The 26654-nt window shown below is 47.4% G+C and overlaps 1 protein-coding gene across 5 annotated transcripts in view; it reads right to left on the bottom strand.

Moving 5' to 3' along the window:
* Nucleotides 1-26162, bottom strand: part of Sting (transmembrane protein sting) — a 402026-nt gene extending 375864 nt beyond the window's left edge. For 2 of the 5 annotated variants that reach the window (XM_070538240.1, XM_070538242.1), the window contains exons 1-3: nt 25962-26162; nt 24874-25072; nt 24233-24567 (exon numbers count right to left, since the gene is read on the bottom strand). In XM_070538240.1, coding sequence (XP_070394341.1) covers nt 24233-24455 — 223 coding nt within the window. In that variant the 5' untranslated portion in view covers nt 24456-24567; nt 24874-25072; nt 25962-26162. The remainder of the gene's footprint in view (nt 1-24232; nt 24568-24873; nt 25073-25961) is intronic. The other 3 variants (XM_070538245.1, XM_070538243.1, XM_070538241.1) reach the window with 2 other exon arrangements.
* Nucleotides 26163-26654: the final 492 nt, after the last annotated feature.

Genomic DNA, 26654 nt, shown 5'->3' with positions numbered 1-26654 from the left:
GAGAGGAAAAGAATTTCGCGTCCCGTAGTCTATCGAGGGTGTCATCGATCCTCGGAAGGGGATAGACATCCCGCTTTGTGACGACGTTTAGCTCCCGATAATCAACGCAGAAGCGCAAGGTCTGATCCTTTTTCTTTACCAACACCACAGGCGAAGCCCACGCGCTGGTCGATGGTTGAATTACATTGTCTCTAAGCATTTCTTCGACTTGTTTGCTGATGGTCTCTCTCTCCTTCGGTGACACTCGGTAGGGATGCTGGCAAATAGGCCTCACAGCTTCGTCGACAATGATACGGTGTTTGGCGATGGATGTTCTCTGGACTTTCGAGGTCGTTGAGAAACACGAGGCGAATTCTCGTACAAGGTTCTGTATTTGCTGCTTCTGGCTCGGTGATAGTGCTGCTTCGATGTTGACAGATGCGAGTATGGAGTCTACGTTGTCAGAATCCAGTAGTGCAGCAATGGCAGGGCTCAAATCCATAATCTGTTCATAAGCATTAAGGCGGGCAATGACAGTTCCCTTCGCAACATGCTGGATTTCATTTCCAAAATTAGTCAGGAAGACAGTCGAACACCCATCACGCAGTTGAACCAGATCCCTTGCCACACAGATTCCTTTTTCGAGTAAGAGCCCACTGTTACTGTCTGCTATTCCTTCATAGTCGCTGAATACAGTGCTCCTTACGGCGACACCTATGCTGGACCTTGGGGGTATCGTGACGTCGTCGTCTATAATCTGAAGAGCATCAAATTGTTCTTCACACTTGAATGTCGCGATGGCGTGCTTCTTTAAAAACGACACGCAGGATTCTTGCAAGTTGATAACTGCACCGTTTGCCTGCAAAAAGTCCATTCCAATAATTAAATCCCTTGAACATTCTGACAGGACAATGAAACTGGCGACGTATGTAAAGCCGTGTATTCCGATTCTAGAAGTGCACCTGCCCACCGGGTTGATAAGGTGTCCTCCGGCGGTTCAAATTTGCGGTCCTCTCCAAGGAGTCAGCACTTTTTCAGTCTTCTGGCAAGCACTTTACTCATAACGGAATGGTCTGCGCCTGCGTCTACTACAGCAGTAATTTCGCAGCCGTCTATAAACAGACATAAATCTGAAGCAACGTCACTTTTTCCGTAACTGCTCTCGCATCCGTCGTTCAGCGCTGGAGGCTCTGTTCTTGCGTCGACAGCAGCCTCACCTCCACAGGTCGCCGGTATTAGTTTTCCCGATGTGGGCTTTGGGGGCGTCGCCTTGGGGAGCTTGAGGATGGACGCGGGCTCGGTGATCGATACCTCAGCGACACTGTTGACCGAGGTTGATGTTGCTGTGAAGTCTGCGGGCTTTGGCGCGTTGACAAATACTCTTGGATCTCGAAAGGGCGTTCACCGTTTCTTGGGCAAGGAGCATCTACGGAAAACCCCTGAAGTCCTGCTCTGTGGTACTCGCACATCCTGCAGAGATGACCAGCTTCGCTGCAGTGGTAGTACAGTGGGATTCTATCAGGAGTGCGCCATATGTCAGCCTTACGGAATCTCGTCTCCGGCGGAGACGGCAAGAACCGAGGCTCGGGTACATGCGCAGTTGCCGCGATACGTCCTGGAGATCCTCTGAGTACCTCGGCGTACGATACCGTCGGTCGTACCGGTGACGACGCTTGTGGCTGTGCTGGCAGGTGCTGTTCGCGGACTGGTTGTCTCACTTCTTCGCGAACCACTTCTGCTAACGAAGAGACCGCTGTGGGGTCGTTGTTCAGCTGTTGCCTCTGGAGCTCTTCTCGAACCACAGATCTTATGAGTTCTCGTAAGACCTCGACGCTGTTCCCGAACATTGCCGACATCATATCCATGGAAGCGACGTTCATATCGCAGTTGTAGAGTCTCGCATGCTGTTGAAGAGTCCTTTCCATAGTTGTTGCCTCGGAGCGGAATTCGGCGACGGTGCGTGGAGGGCTCCAAACCAAACCGGCAAAAAGCTCCTGCTTCACACCGCGCATCAGGTGCCGAAGCTTCTTGTCCTCGCTCATGCTCGGATCGGCCCAGCGGAATAAGCGGGACATATCTTCGATATACATTGCCACGCTTTCGTTGTTCCGTTGGCTTCTTGCTTGCCAAGCGGCTTCAGCTTTTTCCCGGCGGTATGTGCTCGGATACGTGGCCAACAGCTCCCGTCGGAAGTCATCCCACGACCGGAGGACAGCTTCATGGTTTTCAAACCACGTTCGTGCACAGTCTTGCAACGCGAAGTTAACGTTGCGGAGCTTCTGGTTTTCGTCCCATCCATTGCAGTCAGCGACGCGCTCGAAGCCTTCCAACCAGTCCTCGGCGTCTTCGAAGGTATCGCCGTGAAAAGGCTCCAGCGTCCGCGGCTGGTCGACGACGATGCGGGTTGAGGCTGTCTGGGATGTCATTTCAGGATTGTCTGCTGCTGCTATTATAGTTTGCTCCGGCAAAAGAGGAAACTCAGGCGGCTCACCACGCAGGCGACGGCTCGTGCGCTGGTGGACAGGCGTTAACTTGTTGAGTCTGAGATGGCGTGGTTCCGGGCTGCTTTCTCCAACTCGAATTGGGCTGGAAATCATTACCCCGCACCTCCACCAGAATTGTAACGAACAATTAAGGGAGTCCAGACACAACTATTTATTGTGGTCTAACTTGTGCCCTGGGGGTAAATAAAAAAGACTGCCGCGTTCTGAAGAGGAGATCAAGAATGCCTTCTCTCTCGAGTATCGCTTCACCTCTTCTTCTTCTTGTAGACGCTGACAACGGCCATCTACGATGCAAGTGCGTGCGGCGAAAACACGTGCCATCATTTCGTCGTCTTTTTCTCCAATACGCCGTTGTCCTCTTGAGGGGGCGCATGAACCTGCGCGCGTTGTTTAAATATGTTTCTGCCTTGTGTCAGTATGGATAGAATTGAACATGCTCTCAGGAACGGAGGAAGCCTAAAAGCAGTGAAAAAGAAACTAGGAATTGGCAAGAATCAGATGTATGCATTAAGAGACAAAGCCGGCAATATCATTACTAAAATGGATGAGATAGTTCAAGTGGCTGAGGAGTTTAGAGATTTATACAGTACCAGTGGCACCCACAACGATAATGGAAGAGAGAATAGTCTAGAGGAATTTGAAATCCCACAAGTAATGCCGGAAGAAGTAAAGAAAGCCTTGGGAGCTATGCAAAGGGGGAAGGCAGCTGGGGAGGATCAGGTGACAGCAGATTTGTTTAAGGAGGGTGGGCAGATTGTTCTAGAGAAACTGGCCACCCTGTGTATGCAATGCCTTATGACCTCGAGCGTACCGGAATCTTTCAAGAACGCTAACATAATCCCAATCCATAAGAAAGGGGACGCCAATGACTTGAAAAATTATAGACCGATCAGCTTATTGTCCGTAGCCTACAAAGTATTTACTAAGGTAATCACAAATAGAATCAGGAACACCTTAGACTTCTGTCAGGCAAAGGACCAGGCAGGATTCCATAAAAGCTACTCCACAATAGACCATATTCCCACTATCAATAAGATGATAGAGAAATGTGCGGAATATAACCAACCCCTATACATAGCTTTCACTGATTACGAGAAAGCGTTTGATTCTGTCGAAAGCTCAGCAGTCATGGAGGCATTACGGAATCAGGGTGTAGACGAGCCGTATGTAAAAATACTGAAAGATATCTATAGCGGCTCCACAGCCACTGTAGTCCTCCATAAAGAAACCAACAAAATCCCAATAAAGAAAGGCATCAGGCAGGGAGATACGATCTCTCTAATGCTATTCACAGCGTGTTTACAGGAGGTATTCAGAGACCTGGATTGGGAAGAATTGGGGATAAGAGTTAATGGAGAATACCTTGTATACCTAGTAACTTGAGATTCGCTGATGATATTGCCTTGCTTAGTAACTCAGGGGACCAACTGCAATGCATGCTCACTGATCTGGAGAGGCAAAGCAGAAGAGTGGGTCTAAAAATTAATCTGCAGAAAACTAAAGTAATGTTTAAATGTCTCAGAAGAGAACAGCAGTTTACAATAGGTAGCGAGGCACTGGAAGTGGTAAGGGAATACATCTACTTAGGGCAGGTGGTGACCGCGGATCCGAATCATGAGACAGAAATAATCAGAAGAATAAGAATGGGCTGGGGTGCATTTGGGAGGCATTCCGAGATCATGAACAGCAGGTTGCCATTAACCCTAAAGAGAAAAGTGTATAATAGCTGTGTCTTACCAATAGTACTCACCTAGGGGCAGAAACCTGGAGGCTTACGAAAAGGGTTCTACTTAAATTGAGGACGACGCAATGAGCTATATAAAGAATGATGGGTGTAACGTTAAGGGATAAGAAAAGAACAGATTGGGTGAGGGAACAAACGCAAGTTGATGACCTCTTAGTTGAAATCAAGAAAAAGAAACGGGCATGGGCAGGACATGTAATGAGAAGGGAAGATAGCCGATGGTCATTAAGGGTTAGACTGGATTCCAAGGGAAGGGAAGCGTAGCAGGGGGCGGCAGAAAGTTAGGTGGGCGGATGAGATTAAGAAGTTTGCAGGGACGACATGGCCACAATTAGTTCATGACTGGGGTAGTTGGAGAAGTATGGGAGACGCCTTTGCCCTACAGTGGGCATACCCAGGCCAATGATGATGATGATGATGTTTGGCTTAGCCTAGTCTCTAGGGCATCCATGCGCCAGTTTAACTGTATAGCTAACGCGCCAATTTGTTTCTTCATGTCTGCCCTTATTCTGTCTTCGGTTACTGCTATCTTCTCCTCCATGCGATCAAGTCGGGTGTTCATGCCTTGGATTAGGTGAATTACATCGTTTCAGGTGGGGCTTTCCGCGTCTTTGACCATTTCAATCGTTCTCTTTTTAGCCAGGGGGCTTCGCTGTGGTAACGAGGCATGCGAGGATGACATGGAGGGGGTAGTAAGCTGTTGGGTCTCATAGAAGCGGTGTGTTGTTTTCAGCTTTGTGTTTCCTTGTGGGGGGAGTTGCTACCCTGTAGGTTTACAATGATTTCCTTAAGCTCTTTGATTGCTTCATTTTGTCTTTCAATTATAGCTCTGAGCTCTGCATTGCCAACTCTCTCTCGGGAGGTCTGCAGTTTCAAGCTCACCTGTTTTGGGCATTCTTGGCTGCCGGCGTTCAGGAGGGAAGGAAAGGAGGTGGAGCGGCTCCGGCTTCTCCAGTATCTTTGGCTGGAGTTGGACCTTCCCTGGCTCCTGAAATAGTGTCCTCCGCTGTGTTGTTGTTGCCCGCATTGTCATTCGCTTTCGCTAGCCTTGTAGCTTCTGGTGCCCGTGAAATGATCTACGTTGCACAGGATGCATTTTGGGGTGCAGTCCGGTCTCTCCTTGCCCGAGTGTTGTGTCCTGCAGCGGTTGCATAGGTTGGGTCTGTGGCAGACGTCAAGTCTGTGTCCGGCCCGCCGGCAGTTAAAGCAGGCTTCTGTTTTGCCAAGGAAGGGGTAGCTGGGTATAGTCCTCTGAACAAACGGATTTGGCTGGGTACCTTGTATGTTCCAGTAAGGGTATTAACAACAACAAGGTCTTGCCTAGCCCTCTTGCTTCTGCAGTTTGGCACCCTTAGTTGATGCCCTGGATGTCTTCGAGGATTTCCTCGTGGGTTTGGTCTTTGAGCATGTTGTAGGCGATTATGGCTTCATCCAGGGCCACAATGTCTGTATTGACAGGGTATGATTGACATTGACAGAGTATGACAGGGTCTGGTGCATGATTCTTAGGTTTTGTACACTGACGTATTTCTTGACTCTCTCCGCCAGTGGAGAGCTCAAGGTGAAAGAATTATGGTTTGGATTGACACACACCTGGCCTTGCTTTCGAGCTGTAGCGATGTCCGTGTTGGACCCCTGGCAACTGTTTGCAGGAGGGTGGTGGCGGTGTGGGAATGGAGATCAAGGCCTCCTTTCGGTCGGAAAACCACTTTATATTCCATGGCCGGGAGGCGTGGAAGCAGCCTCCTTCTTCTGATTGTTGGTCCGATTTCTCTTTCTCAGCAGCCTTGCTGTTGCCGTCGTCGGTCGTGATGGATGACGCAAGCGGCATCATAGTCTTCTTCTTAGGGTGGACGAGGTCATGGGCTTTGATGGCTCAGGTTAGAGCTTTTCGTTGTTGTACTCCTCCGGGAAAGTATCCTCCCCATCCACGGTACACTCCATTTGGGCTCGGTGACGGTGGCGGCGGTCTTCACCGGCGGTGGCCGAGGGAGGTCATAGTTGGGCTAGGCCTATAGTAGGCCCAGCTTGACTATGTGCGGCTCGGCAATGAAGTGCCCGAAATCGGGGGTCTTGTCCACAAAAAACGTAGTGGCTGGGTGCAGAGCACCCTCACTGACCTAGGTATGATGTGCCAGGTCCTCGCAGTTCGTAATGTCGCCAAAAATTGGTCGAAAGTCTGCTCGGCAGCAAGATGGCGACTTGCCAAGATGGCAAGATTGCTTAGAAAGTTAAATGTGTATTGAAAGCACAATGACACTTGTGAGGAGGACGACACAGCAAACGACAGACACTGACGGAATCCGCTTCTGCTGTTGCTGTTGTGCTGCCCACTTGCTTTGGCCAGGTGCATCCCAATTTTACCTTGTTCACATACAATATATATTTTTCTTAGATGGCACTCAGAATTAGCTTGTACGTTTACCTTGAAGGTTGGTGCTATTGCATAGGCCGAGCGAAATCACACTGCTCATCACACCAACTTGCTGCAAACAGCTTTATTGTAATAGTAACTATGTTTACATGAAATAAAAGGCATGTGAATAGCGTTTCAGAAGATTTACTGGTGCATAACATGCAAAACTGTTTGTGTGCACATGTGCAAAACGATACCATGTATGGTCTCACCACACATTTCTGAACACAAGCTGTCTGCAACTGAATGAAGAAATACATCCAACCAGATAGAGCCGTTGCAGGCTTATATGTTGCTAAACTTCCTCCACTCTTGTAGCTGAAGATGTCTTACTACTTCATTCACAATATTAATAAACTGCAGCTCAATTTGATCCTAAACACAATACTTTCACAAAGGCGAATTCTGTCGCAACTGTTTGTCTTCTGGTCCAGACTGCCTGCTCTTTCTCTTGCCATTACCCATTGGAGAAGTCACAATATAAAACTGTAACAAGCATCTGACGCTCCCTCGGGCATAATCTTCATTGGCACCCGCCATGGTTGCTCAGTGGCTATGGTGTTGGGCTACTGAACACGAGGTCGCGGGATCGAATCCCGGCTGCGGCGGCTGCATTTAAATGGTGGCGAAATGCAAAAACACCCATGTACTTAGATTTAGGTGCAAGTTAAAGAACCCCAGGTGGTCGAAATTTCCAGAGTCCTCCACTGCGGTGTGCCTCACAATCAGAAAGTGGTTTTGACACGTAAAACCCCATCATTTGATCTTCCTTGGCCTGCCAGGCTCAATGGGAAACATTGGTCACCGCACCAAATAAACACCGACGAGCACAGCTGCTCGGTGGTCAGTCATCGTTCATTCTCACCATGCTGCAGAGCGTCTGTCTAATTGAGGGTGCCTCAAGACCTTTCTCGTTCACGAACGCGGGCAGATTGTGACACTGGCGACACGTACGCACGGATCATCCCATGCCACCGCGAGTGGCAAAACGCCGCCCCCTATTGCCGCCACCATGCTGCTGTCCAGAAAGCTTGAGCCATTCGAGGGAGATGGGTCCACCTGGCAAGTTTACGAGGAGCAAGTCCACGTGTTCTCGCAGGCAAATGACACACCCGAGGCCAAACAGCTGGACATTTTCCTGGCCAGCTGTGGAACCCACGTCTTCAGTCTCCTGCTCAACCTTTTCAAGCCAGCTACGCCACATGCTACGACACTACTGGGTGAGCTGCTCGCCATACTGTGCTTGAATTTCAACGCAGCACCGTCCACAATAATGGAGTGTTTCTGCTTCAACAACTGGAGCCGCTGGGAAGGAGAGACCTTTGGGCAGTTCATTGCTGCACTACAAGGGTTAGCAAGTGCCTGCGCCTTCGGGGACCAGCTGGACTCGCTGCTATGGGACCATTTCGTCCGTGGCATCAACAACCCTGCCATGCAGACGCGACTTCTGGAACTTCCCGACCCCTCGCTGGACGACGCTGTGAAGGCAGTGCTGCCTATGGAAGTTGCCGCCAAGGACGCTGGTGAGACTGCACGTGCGAGTGGCTCACCATTGGCGGAAGCGGCGGTCAACAAGTTGGCGACAAAGAGCAGTACCTGCGGTCACTGTGGTGGAGCCCACTACCCCTCACAGCGCCAGTTCTCTCAAGCACAATGCTTCACGTGCGGGAAAACTGGGCACCTGGCACGGGTATGTGGAGGGGGAAAGTCAAACAGCGGACAGCAGCAGCAGCAAGCCTGCGGCCAGGGTAACTGTCGCAAGAGTATGTAGTGGGGGCGTGCGGCAGCAGCCTTGGCCAGGCTCCACATTGTGGCCAAGGTTCCGCCGATTTTCGACATGTGACACACAGGCTTTGTTCCGTCGTCTGTGCCGCCATACATGCTGACTGTCAAAGTCTGCAGGCACCCCTTTTCCATGGAGCTGGACACAGGGGCCAGCGTGTCAGTAATGGCTGGAAAACTCTTCAAGCGTACTTTCCCCGGCGTGTCTGTCGAGGCTTCAGGCATGATGTTGCGCAGCTACTCCGGGCAGCTCTCCCAGGTCCAGGTCAGCATTCGCTTTGGCAACAGGGAGGCAACCCTTCCCCTTTACTTAACCAAGGGGTCGTCACCAACGTTGCTGGGCTGAAACTGATTCATGTACTGGGCGTTTGTCTACCAGAATACCAGGAAGCCAGCCAGCATATGGTGAAAGATGTTCCCAGCCTCCTGACCAAGTTCAAGCCCCTATTCCAGCCAGGGGTGGGCACATTCACCGACATGACGGCTGGCATCTATGTACCTGAGGAAGCCCAGTCTCGTTTTTTCAAGCCTCGCCCACTGCTGTTTGCCCTGAAAGATGGGGTCGCCCAGGAGCTGCAATGGTTGCAGTGGGAGGGCATCCTGGTGCATGTCAAGACATCTGAATGGGCCGCTCCCATCGTACCAGTCCTCAAGCGAGACGGTACCATCAGGATCTGCGGGAATTTCCAGGTTATCATCAACCCCGTCGCTACCGTCGAGAAGTACCCGTTGCCCCGGATTGAAGATCTTTGGTCAGCATTGTCCAGTGAACAGAAGTTCACCAAACTCGACCTTAGAGATGCTTTCCAGCAGCTGGTGCTCCAGGATGCCTCCCAGAAGTATGTCACAATATCGACAACTTTGGGGCTCTTCCAGTACATGCGCTTAATGCTTGACGTGGCCTCAGCCCAGCCATATTTCAGAGGGAGATGGACAACCTCTTCAGGGGCATGAGGCACGTGGCGGTATACTTGGACAACATCCTGGTTACTGGCAGCGATGATGGGAATCACTGCAGAACCTGCACAACGTCATGGCATAACTGCAGGATGCCGGTTTCAAGCTCAAGCTGGGAAAGTGCATTTTCCTGGCCCCCAGTGTTGAGTACTTGGGCCATGTCATTTCCCAGGCTGGCCTAGCCCCGGCTCCCTGCAAAGTTGATGCTGTGCTCAAGGCGCCTAAGCACGAGAACGAGGAGCTTCAGAACTACCTTGGCCTCATCAACTTCTACAGGAGTTTCCTGCCAAAGCTGTTGGAGCATCTACAGCTGCTCGATCTCCTGCTTTGAGATGGTCAGCAATGGGTCTGGAAGGAGGAGCAGGGCAGGTCCTTCCAGCGCAGCAAGGAGCTAATCACCAATGCTCCAGTGCTGGTACACTTCGAACCTGCCAAGGCTGTTGTGCTGACCATAGATACGTCGCCATACGGCGTGGGAGCCATCGGCGTTGCGGCGGGTTTTCGCTGCCCGGGGGTTACCAGACATCACCGTGTCCGACAACTGTCCTGCTTTCGCTAGCACAGAGTACCTGGCCTGGCTGACAAAGAACGAAATCCGCCAGATGATGGTTCCGCCACACCAACCTGTTTCAGAGAGTGTAGCTGAGTGGGTGGTGCGGACCATCAAGGACAAGCTCAAGAGCCAGTCTGAGAATTTCCGGGCGCAGACTGCCTGGATACTGTTCCAGTACCAGACCACGCCCCATGATATCACTGGCCGTGGCCCCTATGAGCTCCTGCTGGGTCGGATGGTCGAGATACACTTGGACGTCTTCCATCTGGACCTTTGATGCACAGCACTCTTGAAGCAGCTGAAGCAGAAGCTGGCTGCTGACCGACGGTGCCGTCTCGGACCTTTGCCGGAGTCTTCACCACAAACTTCCGTCCTGGCGCATCCTAGTCTGCCAGACAGGTGGTGTCGCCTGCCAGCGCCTCATTGCTGCTCGTCCGCATGCTAAACGGGGCCACACGGCACCGACACGCCGACCATGTTAGGCATCAGCTCGTGACCTGGCTAGCACCCTCAACTGCCACTTCAGAGTTCTAGCCCGCAGGAGGACTAGCGGCAACATCAGTTGCTTCTAGCAGAGCATCACCCACCTCGGAGGTGGCAAGCGTTGACAGTAGCGCGATGCCCATTGGGCCGGTGTCAAGTCCGGCGCCACTCACAAGGCCGACCACTATGGACCCTCCGGAAGGAGCGAGGCTGGCTCAGGCAGCACCTGGCATTGCCACACCCAACCCGTCACTCCGGTGCCCAGGCGGAGTACTCGACTGCAGAGGCTGCCGGACCGTAACTTGCCTGGATAGCAGGTGTCATCGACTTGGCTGGGACGGCAGCAGAGCCTGATGCTCTGAACTTGGACGTTTGTTTTTTCTAGTTAACAAACAAACTCATGGACAACATTGGTCACTGCACGAAATAAACACAGACGAGCACAGCTGCTCAGCGGTCAGTCACTGTTTATTACCACCATGCTGCAGAGTGTCTGCCTAACAGAGGGTGCCTCGATCCCTCCCTCGTTGATGAGCCCGGGCAGATCGTAACAAAAACTTTACAGCGTTTAAGCTGAACTTGCTTCAAACCGATTAAAATTTAAAAGAGAAATGTTTTTGTGTACGTTTTGGGTTGAAGCATTACAAATAAAGCTTACAATATGAAGGCTTAGCTGGTGTTCGATTACTGCTGCCAGCGGTGCGCTGTCGTTTCAATCGAAGTGACACCCCAAGGCTTGGACGTGAAACACGCCACATACGACAAGCTTGCAGCAGCCATCATATCGCATTGAAACCTCAAACCAGCACTCTCACACGCTAATCTGTTGGCAGCTGTAGCCAGTCGTAGCTATGTCCATAGCCTTGTGTTTATCCAAGTTCATACCTGCCAACCTGGCGAGATAAAAAATCGGGGACTTTTTATTCGCACTAAAGGGGGGGGGGGGGGGGGAGAGGTGCATCACTGTTTCAACTTCCGGTGGGCCTTAGCAACTTGGTGAAACATGTTTTCCATCAGTGTTTTTCATTTTTCCAACCATAGACCACCGCATGTCCCACCTATCTTCATTAAGAATGTCCTCTGAAAGACTGTACGCCAGTAGTATGGCAAACTCAGCTTCGAGAGCATCTAAAGCATCTTCAGCAGATTCATTGGCATCTCAGGGCAGCAGCTGAGGGAAACTGAATAATGAAACGAAGACTCAAGAGCGATGCCTGTGAAATAAATTTCACGTTGGCCACCTCCGCATTTTTCAGAGTTGCGTTTCAGAGTTGCATCTACATCCATAGCGCTTCGCCTCGTCGCGTTTCGGAAAATTTTCCATAGAAGAGGCCCCGAACGTAGTCGCTGACACTAAGGGGTAGGTTGTGTTCGACGAGGGATTCCGTAAACAGGCACTCCACACGTATGAAACTGTCGTCGCACTTGTTCCGGGGAAAGTTCACTATGCTGCCTTGCTGCTCAGCAGTGCGAACATAGCTTTGATGCTTCGCCGTGGAAACGTGCAGTTTCAAGTCGCCGTTGACACCGTGAGACACGCTGACGTCGCATCCAAACGTTCTACAATATGCAAAATCTTCTTTTCTTGGTGTCAAAAAGCATGGAAATTCCGAAGTTCGCAATAACTTCTGCTAATAGCTTTTCTTTGGCTTTGACAGTGCTATGGCATCAAGCACACGAGAATTCTGACTTTACACGGTGCACCGCACACACAGCCTAGCCAACACTAATCATACACAAAAGCAGCAGCAACAGGATGCACCATGGAAGAAGGCATGCATGAAATGCAAGAACTACCGAACTACCGAACTACATTCAACAACTCAACTAGTGTCATGCCATCAGTAACCTTCTTTGCCGATGGTATTTTGTCCCTAATTGACAATCTTAAACTAACATCCTCAGCCGGAGTGGATAACATAAACTCAAAAGTGTTAAAAAATACTAAAGACATCAGTGCTGCTTATTTGTGCTTGTTCTCGCAGTCACTCTCATCTGGCATCATACCACATCACTGGAAGGTGGGGAGGGTTGTTCCCATCTACAAATCAGGTGACAAGAACTCTCCACTTAACTATCGCCCCATCTCACTGACAAGCATACCTTGCAAAATCATGGAACATGTCATTTATAGAGAAATTATGAAATTCTTAGACGCAGGAAACTTTTTTCATTCATCACAGCACGGATTTCGCAAGGGATTTTCCTGCGAGATGCAATTGGCACTTTTCCTTCATGATCTTCACACTAATCTAGATACTAACCAGCAGACAGACGCAGTATTCCTAGACTTCGCCAAAGCATTTGATAAGGTACCACAGCAACGACTATTACTAAAGCTATCTCTAGCGAACGTGCACCCCGATATATTGCGATGGATTGAAGCTTTCCTTAGTAACCGCTCACAGTTTGTTCTTATTAACAACAGCCCATCTGTTTCCCTACCGGTAACTTCTGGGGTTCCACAAGGATCTGTCCTCGGGCCTCTCCTCTTTTTAATATATATTAACGACTTACCTCTGCATGTATCCTGCAACATTCGCATGTTTGCAGATGACTGCGTCGCTTACCAAACAATTACTAAGATGTCTGACCAAATCTCCCTTCAGGAGGATATTAACCGCTTGCAACAATGGTGCGATTGCTGGTTAATGACACTTAACCCAAATAAATGTAAAGTAGTGGTATTCTCCCGCCAACATAACCCACTAGCTTACCCATACACAATAAATAACATAGACGTAGAAACTGCGCAGTCCTATAAATACCTTGGTGTTAACCTTACAAATGACTTGACTTGGAGCACACATATTACTAACGTCATCCCATCTGCTAATAAATCTCTTGGTTTCTTAAAACGAAACTTAAAGCAAGCACCCACGCATGTGAAATTACTAGCCTACAAGACCATAATCAGACCCAAACTTGAATATGCATGTACCATATGGAGCCCTCATCAAGCATATCTAATCAACGCACTTGAATCGGTGCAAAACCGTGCCATAAGGTTCATTCATTCAACGTATTCATATGATGTCAGCGTGTCATCACTGAAAAAAGAATCCGGACTGGTTACACTCGCTGATCGCCGTCGCATCTCAACTCTCTCTCTTTTTCATAAGTTTTATCATACTCCACTTAATCAACCACCATACATTATTCCCGCTGCCCGTGTATCGCATCGCACTCGGCACGTGTACCAAGTTGGCCGCCCTCGCACTCATACTACCACTTTTTCAGGCTCATTCTTCTTTCGCGCAGCAACAGATTGGAACAACCTGCCCCACCAAATTGCCGCCATAACCTGTGCACCTACATTCATGCAAAGACTGACAGACCATTTTTTAGAATAAAAAATGAACAGGATATGCTATCTATGTGTGTACTAGATGGAATTATGTACTTAATTTTCGCGTGTGTTGTAACTTATGCTCTGTTATTTTTACTTATGCTCTGTTATTCTAAAAATGATGTATAATAAATATATGTATGCCCACCCCTTATGTAATGCCCCTATGGGGCTTTTAAGGTAATAAAATGAAATGAAATGAAATGAAGCGCTCACTGTCAGTGCTCGTTACATGTCACAATGCAGTACTTCGCTTCACCGCTCATAGATGGTGGCGCCATCTTTGTCAAGAGATTCAATTCTAGGAAAGAAAAAAAATCTAGTCATGATTTTTAATGATAATCGGGCTGCTAAGCATAGGGTACAGGAGGTAGTGCATAAGTACAAGTATCTTGGCATGTCGACAAACAATGAGGCTAAGTACCTAAAGAACCAAGACACAGTGGTTAAGAAAAAGATTAAAGAAACAGAGGGGTCTGTGGAAAATAGAGATGCAGACGAAATCAGCAGCGGGAACATACAGAACTTTCAAGCAGGAAATTGCCAAAGAAAATATATACGATAATTCTAGGGGAACCTCTATGTTGTTTGAAGCCAGGACAGGAGTATTGCAGACAAAGACACACCAAGTCAAGTACCAAGGGAAAGGCACATTATGCAGTGTGTATGGAGAGGAGGAGGAAACGGCTGAACACCTGACTTTTCTGTACAGGGTTTTACCCTACAGTTCAAAGCAACGGGGCAGATATTTTTCAAAGCATTGGGGTTTAGGGACAGTTAGACTGTGGAAAACAGACTTTAAGGCAGCCATTTTGCGAGTAGTTCATATTCCCCCACCACGCAACGCCACTCAGTCATGGCTGAAGAAATGCTCTTTGCCAATGCAGCACAGCGTTATCGCTCAGAGCAGGACATGCCTGCATGTATCGGAAGTTTCTCGAACGTCATCAATGCTTCTATCTGTTGTTTGTTGTCATCGATGCCTATTAAATCTGATTGTATAAGCGATGCAAATTGTCAAGTACATTCTGGAAGACACGCGGGAACCTTCGATGACACGCGGGAACCTTTGATGACTCGTGTATAAAAGCCGACACGTTTTGCCACTGACTAGATTTCGACGATCGCTGGCTGTGTTCGCCACCATCATTGTGCTTCGAGTGCAACTTGCTTTTGTTAGCACAGGTTCGCCCAATAAAGCCTGTTTCATCATTCACAGTTTTGCGACTGTTTTCTTCACCGTCGCTACTAGGAATACTAGGACTAGGCGACTTCTTCACCGTCGCTACTAGGGCACTAGGAATACAACTGAACAATAGTATGACAAAATCATTCTCACCATAGAGCTTAGTGCAGGTTTCCTTTGCAGCGCCAGTTGATTAGCGTCTATTTAGGAATCTGAGCAGCGTGAAGGAACACGACACAAAAGAATAGCAGGGTAGTCTGTCGACCTCAGTGTCTCCGCGACAATGAGACAAAGACGAATGCGTCCGTGTCTTGTGTTCTTTTTCTCCTTTCCCTGTCTTTGCGGCCATCTTCCTCACCATTCCGACGCACTTACCATGTGCAGATGACAAGGTGTGGATTTTATTCGTGGTTGTGAGAAGAAAAGGCAGAGGGGAGTTTTGCTGGCCTGATAATGTGGATGGATCACAGCTGGACATCGGCCAGCAGGAGGATAGGCTAAATAGTAGACAGAAGGGAAAGTGATAACTCAGTGCACTCTCACATTGCATGGCCAGCGCTGTCTTGTTCCACGCGACATGCAGGCCATGGACAAAAGCACGCACGCGCGCTTTCGTCTGCCGAGCAGATGCTCTCCTCGTACACGTCGAAAATTTGAAGGTATCTCGTCAAAAAGGCACATTCCTGTAGAGCAAATTTCGCTATTACTCCTTTCTCGTTCTTTTATTTCAAGGCTTTGCTAAAGCATGCATTTGTCTTCTTTATTGATATGTGATGTATGTAATGTTTTCACTCAATTACATTCCTAGCTTACTTCAAGGACGTAAAAACTCGCTACAATAGATTGCGGTACAGAAAAGCAACGATAACAGAAGGACATAACCATGTTCTTTGTCACACTTTCTCGACACTTATGGTATTGTGCAAAACAACACATGAACGGGAGACTATAGGTAATAAGACTGTATTTCGGATCCCGTCATTATTTACATGTTTCGGGAGGAGGGGGTATGAGCTACCGCGAAAAAACACAAATAGACGGGGCACTCACAATAATGCTGGCCACGAGGCTCTCTTTTCATGTTTCTCATCCATTGATTTTGGGACCCTCGTCTGCATAGTATATGTCTAAACCGATGTTTTATAATGCATTCATCATTATCAACATATGAGCTGCTCCCTTTTGTGCACTTCGTCACGTATTCTTGACGTTACTTCTTTTGACAATGCAATATACAAAACTGTTTGCAATAAGTTCACGCTCGACCTTTATTGAAGTGTTACAATGATATATTGAATGGTGTAATTGCACATCAGGTTCGAATAGCCTGCCGAAACATGTCGTAATCGATAAATACGATCCCCAAAACGTTCGTTTTTCGGAACTATCGACTGTTAGTGAGTTTTCTTTAGAAGGTAGCGTTTTAGGGCTGCCAACTTCCATATATTTGCATATCGTCTGTTAGGTTCGTTTATAGTCACAAATCAAATCGTAGGGCATATGTGATCCCCCCTTCAGCAGTCGAATAGCATACTCGGGTCGATTTTACATTGAAACACTGCCAGGGAGCATGTGTGCAAATGACAAAAAGAATGTATCGATTAGAAACGTGCGTCAAAATAGGGATGTCAATTAGGGTGTCAAACATGACACGTAGAAAAGACAAAGTGGAACATTTGACAGCATTTTTTTATTTTCTTTCTCTCTCTACGGGAACTAGACTGAGGTCAGCTATTACAGTTTATGTATCCAAACGAAGGACAAATGAAAGAATGTACGTACAAGAAAAAAATCTCATAGTACACCACACAGTTTCAACAAAATAACACACACACACACACACACATATATATATATATATATATATATATATATAAGGCTGGGTCGCTTGACGGTGTTCTCGCCCAATTTCAGATAAGCAGGACTGAACCAAGCCATCGGCTCCACAATCTTGTTAGTAGAATCTGATTCGTGCATAATTCACAGCATGTGCTTCCTTTGTCATGTCACCCAGGGTTCACAATGCTCCAAACAAGAGTAATCTTGCAGATCGCCGCCGTCAAAATGCGGCCGATGCAGCCTGGTATCCAACCCGTGACCTTGACTTCAGCAGCGAAATATTTTCCCCCGTATGAGTACTGTTGTTTATCTTCTATGTTTTCAGATGAGAAGCGCCGCACGAGTCGATAATATTTTTCTCAAAAAATTTGTTGAAGAAATTCTGTTGGACACACGCGTTCAAATATCATCGCACTGAGCGCGCGTCTTTGGCTTGGACACACCAGTTTGTGCTGCAGACAGGTGACAGCCGTATCATTGCTGATTGCTGAAACTGCTCATGAACGAGGTATTCCTGCACTACTCATAATTCATCCGTGTCAAGAACCATTTTGACGAGGCCATCGGCCCTTTCGCCATAATTGTGCGAGCCGTGACCAAGGGGTGTTGCGGGGTGAACGGTCGATCAGAACAGCCCGTCCACTGCCAGGAAGAGGGCTCGAAAGGGGGCAGCTCATCGGTGCCCCTTGAAGAGGCCTTGGCCGCTCAGCAGGTGCAGCTCCAGCTTGAAGTTCCAGGCACGCCAAGAGGATCGAAAGGCCAATCACAACAATGCGTTATGCTTTTCTATGCTAGTCTTATCCACCGTTCACGACCATCTGATACCATTGATAATGTGAGCGGACCGTCGCTCTAACCACTGACCAAGCGCGAAAAGCACGAAAAGGCATTATCATCAAAAGGCATCGCTACAGAATACCGGCCCACACCAATGGGCGACACCACGTGGTATGGATGGGGTGCAATTTGTTCTCTACAGTCTTGTCTTACTGCACATTGAGTACAAAAGCATGCATGCTTTTCGCGTGGCTCATACAATCAGATTACATAAGCGTCAGTGGCAACAGACAATGGATAGAAGCATTGATAACGTTTGAGAAACTTCCAATACGTGCAGGCGCGTCCTGCGCCCAGTGAAAAGCGGTCACAGGTGAAAGATAAACAAGTACACGTGTCAATACAACTCCATTCCAATGCGTTGAGTCGGCCAAAGGAAAAAAAGGGGAAGATTCCTCTACTGTGCTACTGTAATCACGCCAGCTACAAGGTCGACAACTGAACAGAAGTTTCAGGGAGTAATTTTAGCGCACCATGGGTGAGGCCTTCTCCCTTCTTCGACCACGCAGGTGGCTCTCATGCTTGGCTGGCACATGCTTTCGCCATAGCTGCTATGCATGTACTAGCCCAACAAAAGCAGGAAACAACAGCGCGTCTCGCGGCCTTGGCCATGCCTCTGGGAGTGGTTCTATTCAGAATGATTGACAGGCATTGTGGGGGAGCCCAGGGGCGGAATCTTATAACGGTTTGAAATGCGAGCTGGTTCGCTTCGCTGCTTACGTCACTAAATAGGTCCCTCCCAAGCTGGAGGTGGAAGACGCAACCAATAAACGAGAGGGTGCCGCCTCTGAAGTCTATGTCATCATATGACGATTTAAGAATTGCGGAATGTTTCTTCTTGCTCAATAAATATGAACTATTATTTAAATACTGTCCTGAAAGTTTTCAATTATCGTCGGTGTTGACATATTCTTTTATTGTATATTAGCAATATAATATTACTATTTGTTGAACTGTCCGTTGCCAGATGGTAATCCATGCATTAGAAATTGTTACCACTCGAATCAAAGGAAATAGCCCCATCACCATCAGTTCTGCGGAAATTTTGAAAGTTGGTTCTTCATGCTATGATGTTGTCGCACAGGGACATTCTCCTCATGCCACACATTTCACACCGGAAAAGGGCGATGGCTGCTCATATCCTCCGGTTCGTTGCACAGCCATCGGATGGTTTCCTTTGACAGACGGTAATGACGCCGAAACTCCCCATCTGTCAGCTCTGATAACGCATCTGGCACCTCCAGTCATTGACGGGTCCGGGAGAGCAACCCGAGGCAAAGAATGAGGGGCACCGCCAAGTTTTCGAGTGCATGAAGTCGCACCTCAGAGATGACCAATGCGTGCAAGGGCACACCACCCGCTAGTCTCCGAGGCAGCGCCGCCATGGTCACAAGCAAACAGCCAAGCTACCGCAACGAAACCCAAAGCGGACTACCTCTTCACCGGCTCTACTCATGGCCGACAAAGGGTTTGCTTTGAAAATGATTGACAGATGCGTGACAAGTTCAAAATTTGTGGTGCCACCCCGCTGTCTCTGACGGCTGCTGACGCAATCCCAATTCTGACCAATCACTTGAGGGCAAGGGAACCGGTTCGCTTTCGGAACCGTTATAAGATTCCGCCCCAGGAATCCTTTGCTGGAAAAGACTAAAACGTTCGCTCCTGAGATAAAATGTTTTGGTACGCCACATTCGGAGAAACTGTGAACTTCCCGGTTCAGCACTTTTCTGGCAGTCGTGTAATGGCGCTAGGTCGCTAGGTGAAACTTCTGTATGTAAGTGCGAAAATAGTATAAATTTCTTCCTTTCTTTGCAGATTGTCGCTTTGATTATAGCATATTACAATAACAAATGATCATAGCTGATAATGTTTGAGATATGAGCCCTTACATTTTGGTGCAGTTTGAAGATTGCATCGACTTTATCGATGTTACCAGTGGAAAAAGAAAATAGTAAAATTCACGTGTCGCGTACAGCATTTCTTATTACTTTATTAGAAAAGTATGCGTTGAGATTTTGAATGCAGGCTTCTAATTGTTTCGTCCAAAACTGCAGCTTCATAGTTTATCTTCTCGCATAGTATCTTCCCGCAAAAATGGGCAAAAGTAGGACCAGAATTCTAAATATTGCTTAATTTCGGGCACATAATTAGAAAAACTAATAAAGGTACACGAATGAAATTTTGCGCCCTAAATGTAAATGCCTTGAACTCTAACGTGTCCAAAATTTAGCTTCCATGAGCGTGTAGTTGCCGGGCTGTTTACAACAGAAGTTGCAATATTAGGCAATCTTCAAAAGCAAATTATTCAAAAAGTAAAAATTCAACATTATTTTGCTGCGTCTAGGAAGGAGATAAATATGCATGTCCTAAAGCTACAGAGCAAGCCGCAATGCAGTAAATGCAGTAGTTCCTTCTAAATATGGTCACAACTGAGACGCAGTTTGCAAAAGCCATGTATCTCCTGCTTGTTCTTGAACATTTATTTCTAAGTCACATTAATCAATTTTTTATGGTATATACGACAACTTTATATCCTAAGTAGAAAAGTCGCCACGGTTGCTCCAAAAGTACTGAAAACGGGGGCTCGTGCCGCCAGAGTGGGACCGCCACCTTAAGTGGGTAGAAATAACCAAACGGAGGTTATCTGTTTGGTGGCTAAAATAAAGGCAAGAGTGAAACATTACCCTCGAAGTACAATACATATTACTAGTCACGGCTATGTGGCGTGTGCTGCCACCTGATTTAAAGGGTCCAGCCTTATCCATGCATCCATCTATCGAGAGAGCGTATTTTACACATTAGCGCCGACAACACATCAATTACAGGAAGTTTATCGTGGACCTCGGCATAAAACACTTTTGTGTCAAAAGAACCAGAAAGCTCGCCTTCATGCATAGCGCTCACCGCAAGTGTTTCCCGGCATAGATTACAGTTGCATAAGCTGGAGGTGCCGCGAAGCGGCAACTGTAGCATTAGAAGCAGGCAGTGACGTTACTACATTTTTGTATGTAAAAGAAGAATCCACCTAGCAACTGACTTGTGTTGCCACAGTGCTATAGCAAGGTCATGTATAGCGAGGACTCCTGAAGAGCACCATGCATACAAGGCAAGGCAAAAGTGTGCTTAAGTGCATTCCTTTTCTCTCTGGTCCACTCTTTGTAGGTGCACGAAGTAGCAGCACAAGCTAAGTTGCAGGCAGTTGAAACGTCCTAGGTTAATATTTAGGTAAAATGCATGTGAATGTTGCCATGTGAATAATTTCAAGCTACATAGTAATGGGTAATCATTCTAGTCATTTACAGCTTCGCTGTTCAAACACCTCTTCACAGCGTGGACTGGAGAACATATTTTTATCTTGATTTTTTAAAATTTATGATGTGGCTATTCATTCAACATTAAAGTGTGCTTGATCTTATAATCTTGTCTGGCAAAAAAGAAAGAAAGGTAGAATGTCAAGTCCTTCAGCACACATTTAGCTATGTAGTAAATGCTTAACAAGCCTTCTATTGCATTTTTTAAGCTCCCCAGCACCTTCAAGTTCAAAGGGGGAAAATTCTGAATAAAATGTTTTCAAGGAATCACTCTGAAACCTTTATGGAAGCATCAGAGAGATAGACTTGTGTTAATTTTTATCAAAATCCATGAAGGAATAGGGAAGTTGATTTTGAAAGGCACGTAGCCCCTTAATCTTTTTTTTTTTCTTCCTCAAAACTTCTCTATCGAGCTCGTACTGCATGCCTGTAACCAGTCTGGTCATACAGATCTCCTTCCTGATTTTTTTTCCACCAATACTCTAAACAACTTTTGTTTATCTTGATTGCTGACAAACTGATGCTCCTGTCCACTGATGACAAAAACGTTTAAATAAAGCTGCTGGAACGGAGGTCGCCTATACCTGCCAATGGGTGGCAGTGAAGCCGCGCCGGGGCCATCTTGCCATAGGCAAGAAACTGGAGCTGCAGCACGCCTGCCACACTGACTGCATCTCCCCACCATTGTTTTTAACGGTTATGGTGAGCACTAAGGAGAAAGTTAGTCAATAATAAGAAGTCAAATGGCAGATAACAATGCAATCAATTAAAAATTGCCCCCAAACGGCAACTTCGGTCTCAAGAGCAATCCAACGAGCATTTACAGACAGACATTTTTTGCTTCATGCAGACTGTAATCATACATTGCACTCCCAAAGTCTACATATCTAACCACTTTGCCACCCACAAGCTCAACATGTTTCCTGACTGACATGTCATTGACAATCAAAGCACAGTACAGAGTCTTTGTGCCGCACTGGACAAGCTTTTTCAACAGTGAAGCGAGGATTGCCATTGATGGAACAGTACCATTTTTTGTATAGTGCGCTCTGCTGGCATGGAGCACTGACACAAACAAAATCAGCTTTTTTCTGCTTTAGTGAGTAGCTAATGACTCAGTAACTATGGTATGAAACCTCACTTACTTCAGAGTGTGACAGATAATTACGAGGGTCATTTGATAAGTGTAGTAAAAAGCAATCAAAGATACCATGTTTGCAGAAAACAATATTTTAATTTCAACATAGTTCCTTTCCAGCACCACGCAAGTCTTCCAGCAGTGCTCCAATTTTTTTATCCTCTCAGAAAAAAAAGAATGGCTTGAGGCCCTTGAAGTAGTCCTTTACCACTGAGATAACCTCTTCATCTGAAGATAATTTCTTTCCACCCAGCCAATTCTTCAGGTTTGGAAAGAGGAAAAATCGCATGGGGCCAAATTCAGACAATGGAGTGGATGAGGCACAACCTCGAAGCCTAACTCGTGCAATTTGGGCACTGCAACAAGTGGTCTGGGGGGCAGAGCATTGTCTTGATGAAAGAGGAGCTTTTTTCACGCTAACGCAGGTAATTTAGTGCGCAATTCTTTTTTCAGTTGATCTAGGAGTGTTAAATAATATGGTCCTGTTATTGTTTTGCTATTTTGTAAGTAGTACACAAAGATTATTCCTCGTGAATCCAAAAAGACAGTTGCCATCACCTTTCCGGCTGAATAAACAGTTTTCACTTTTTTTGGAGCACCTTCATTAGGCCCAGCCCGTTGCTTCGACTGCTATTTAGACTCTGGAGTGTAACGATGTATCGATGTCTCATCGGCTGCCACAAATCGACGCCTAAAGTCCTGTGGATTGTGATCAAGCATCAATAAACACTGCTTCGAGATGTCTGCCCTCATGCACCTTTGATCCATCGTAAGCAGCCGCGGCACCCATCATGCACAGACCATCTTCATCTGCTATTTCTCATAAAGAATATTGTGAACTTTCTCTCTCTCTGCCGAGATAGATGCCTAAAATTTCGGCTATCTCACGTACCTTCACTCAGCGGTCTTCCATGACAATTCCATGAATTTTCTATACCATTTCTGTCTTGGTGACCACCACTGGACACCCAGGATGTCCTTCACCTTGCGTTGAAATTCGGCCACGTTTCAATTCATTTATTCAGTAGTAAATGGTCTTCGGTGATGGTGCAGAGTCTCCATGAATCTCGCTCAACTTGGCTTTAATTTGGGCAGCCGTCCAGTGCTTTAAGTAAAAATGGTTGATCACTGCTGGAAATTCACCTTTTTTCATTTTGGCGGGAGTCACCACACAGCTCAGTGCTAATGGCTGTCAGAACTGACGGTACCAGCATAAACAAGCTCTGCCGTCATATGAAGGGTGCTTCTCCTACGCCACCTAGAAAAAAACAGAATTGTACTGCCATCTCTTGCATTTTTACCACACTTATCAAATGACCCTCGTATTTAGACCCTTGTTTATAGTGACCTGTCCAAGTTTCAGTTTCAGAAAGCAACGAGATGGGTCAGAGAAGGAACATAAACCTGGCCATGTGATTGCAAAAACCTCTGACGTATGCTCCGACACACACACCAGCGCGCATGCTGACACGTGAGCTTCATGTTGCTAGCTTGTCTCCTACGCCTGCACGTGCTTTGCGATGTCCTCACCACCATCATCATCGTTTTCATCATCCAGCGGTGACAATTTCCTGCAGGCAGGAGTCGCTGCCGTATTAGATGCGGCCAATCACTTTCGATTCGACCCACTAGAAAGCAGTGACTCAGATATTGCAGCCGGCAACAGCAAGGACAAACCTCAAGACCCTCGCATTGGCCGCATTCAATGGTCAGTGTAGCACAGTCAAGCTGACAGTGCAGAAAATCTGCAGACACAACATAAACTGCCGTTTACTTCTGCAGTTGCGGCGACATGGACAGCATCCACTACAAGCAACAACTGAGAAGAGCCCATGCAACCAGCATGGCAGCCAACGAAAATTTGTGACATAACGTTTTCTCAATTGTTTACAATCCTTCCTTGATGTCGATGTTGCGAGGCGCTGCATTTTGCAGTTGGCTGCGAGTACGTACTTGTGATTTTAAATATGTCCTAAGCTATATACGCCGTTGATATTCTGCAGACGATGTGTGTGTGCCCACATAAATCGATCTAACGTGTTGTCTCCACTACAAAACTTTGTGTCAGTACTCCTTTAAACTGCGAGTGCACATACTCCGGAGAACAGAAATGCAGTGTTAGCGCAAATGCATGCAGCTCGGATGGGTACGTGCCTTTCTGGTATTTTCCTGCCCTGTTGAAGAGTTGCCGTATATTAGGGGAAAAGGCTGCAGTGAACACCTCCATGCCCTCCTCAGACAAGAGCTTCTGGTCCTTGATATCCCTTATTATCTCTTGAGCACTCTCATTCTTTTTGGTCAATGTGCGCTTGCTCTGCTGCAGAATTTTGATCTTCTTCTTGAGCTGTGTTATCTCCTCTTGAGAAACATGAAGCATTTCTTGTTAATGCTGCTTTTTAGGTGAAGAAAGTGCCACATTTTGAATAACTTTGTCAACTTCACCACCTCTGTCATCTGGAGTACTCCGGGGCCTGGGTGGTAGTCGCTTTCTGTTCAGGTGGAACGAGAATTGCACACTTTAAGATTACTGGCTTTACTTGCCGCATTGCATAAAGCAAACACAAACATAAGAACAGAAAAGGCACAAATGTAAGAACAGCTGCGTGTATATTGCCCAAATGACGCTACTTAACACCTCGTAGTTGCGAGCAACCCTTTTAATTAAGGCTACACAGCAACCAATGACGAAATCAAGCGAGTCTTCTATTGAACTTCAGCGAATAGCAAACGATGTGTTCTTTTCGTATTCACACTGCGCACCAGTGATATCAACCAACACAAGAATGTGTACTCACCAGCTTTTGCAGGTGCTTTGGAAATGCATGAAACACAGTTGGACAACTTCCCAGTCGCAGCCGTATCGTCTGCGCAGTCTGGTCAAAACAATCCGGCATGAAGTGTTTCGAACATATGTAATCGCGGTCTTTTGGTTTCTAGCGTTCAATCCAGATAGCCCGCTCCCATGTGCTTCGCACATTTGGGTCCTTGGGAAACCTGTTTGGAAAAAAATTCAGTGCCATTCCACTCTGTGAAGGTGGATGAACAGCAAAGCTGTGCGTAGTGATGACTATGTTGATTGAATAAAGACACATACACGTGGCTTCGTGATTCTGCCGTCTTTTATTTGAGTTTGGTACCATAGTGATCATCGCTATGGTCAATACGGTAGACGGCCATGCACTGAACGACGACGCCGGAACGTCAAGCTTATACATGACCGATGACGCGTAGTTGATCCACTAACATGTGTATAGCATTGAATGCCGAGCCTATCCTCCTCGCGGTATTCGGGTCCCCTACGGGCATGGCGCATACGCTTGGCGGCTTGCTCGTCGTCGGTGGCCTCCTTCCTCCGCCGTGACCATTCGTGTTTTGGTTTGCGAAGGCGATATTCGCGGACACGCTGCTGTTCTTCATCGGACGGCTACGCGACGGTCGACCGACGCGCGCTCCGCGTCAGCAGCTTCCCGCCGTCTTCGTGCCCGTTCCCGCTTCTGCTCACGCCGTTGCTATTTTAGGGCACGCTGCTCTTCTTCGGTGCGCACAATATGCGCCCTGCACATAGCACGGCCATAATGCAACGTCGCTAGGCGATGTTGGCGTCATAGTAAAGAGGCACACACATAACATCGGACTATAAACGCGCTTTATAGTCCGACGTTATCGGCGAGCAGGCTCGACGCCGGACACGTCGCAGTGCCGGACTTAGCTATATCGATTTCTTGGTCTACGTGAACCTCTTCTACGCAGGCACAAAAAAAAAACGGAAACCTAGCCATGCAGTTTCGCTATAAAACAGTGAAATCGGAAACGCACTGCGACCTGTCAACATGCGTTGCGAAGGGCAAAGAAGTTTTCATGAAGCTCAAAATGTGCTACTTACAAGTGAAGCGTAATCCCAGAGTCCTTTTTCACTCGATTTATACAGCCGTACACAACACACGATAACATCCGGACGCCACCATATGACTACCCACTGCCTTGGGCGCGATCAGAGATGGTTGTTCTGCGTGTCGGCACGTTCGGCGCGCGCGCGATTGGCCTTGGCCGCACCGGCTTCGCCGGCCGCAGGGACGCGGCCGCGTTTTTGGTGACGTCAAAATGACGACACGCTCCTGTTAATCATAGATGGATGGATGGATGGATGGAAGGTAGGAGCGTCCCTTTTGAAACGGGGCGATGGCAGTTGCCACCATGCTCAGATTTTTATTTTGCCTTTTATTTTTATCTGTGTTGTGTGTTATTGAATCATCTTGCAACCATGCACGCCGTCTGGCGTGCGTCTAACAATCCCTAACGTGACCTGATTAGAGTGTACTAGAATGTTTCTAGGACAGAAAACATTCTAGTACACTCTAACATGATCCTAGGTGCTTAGGGACAGGATCGTTTAGGGACTTTTGCGAAGGCGCGATCATAGAGTTTCCTACAAGAATTACTAGAGGGAACTCTGGCGCTGCAGTCGTTGTTCTACCATGGGAATGATGCGATCTGATCTTCGTGTTTGTGGATTCAGACGTTCTTGTGGCTTTGTATATTCCGTTATATAAACAAAGTGACTGCGTTCACCAAAGTG

This window comes from Dermacentor albipictus, chromosome 5, assembly GCF_038994185.2.
Source record: "Dermacentor albipictus isolate Rhodes 1998 colony chromosome 5, USDA_Dalb.pri_finalv2, whole genome shotgun sequence".
Lineage (NCBI taxonomy): Eukaryota > Metazoa > Arthropoda > Arachnida > Ixodida > Ixodidae > Dermacentor > Dermacentor albipictus.
Note: the sequence above shows the minus strand (reverse complement) of the source record. Positions and strands in the feature narration are given on the sequence as shown.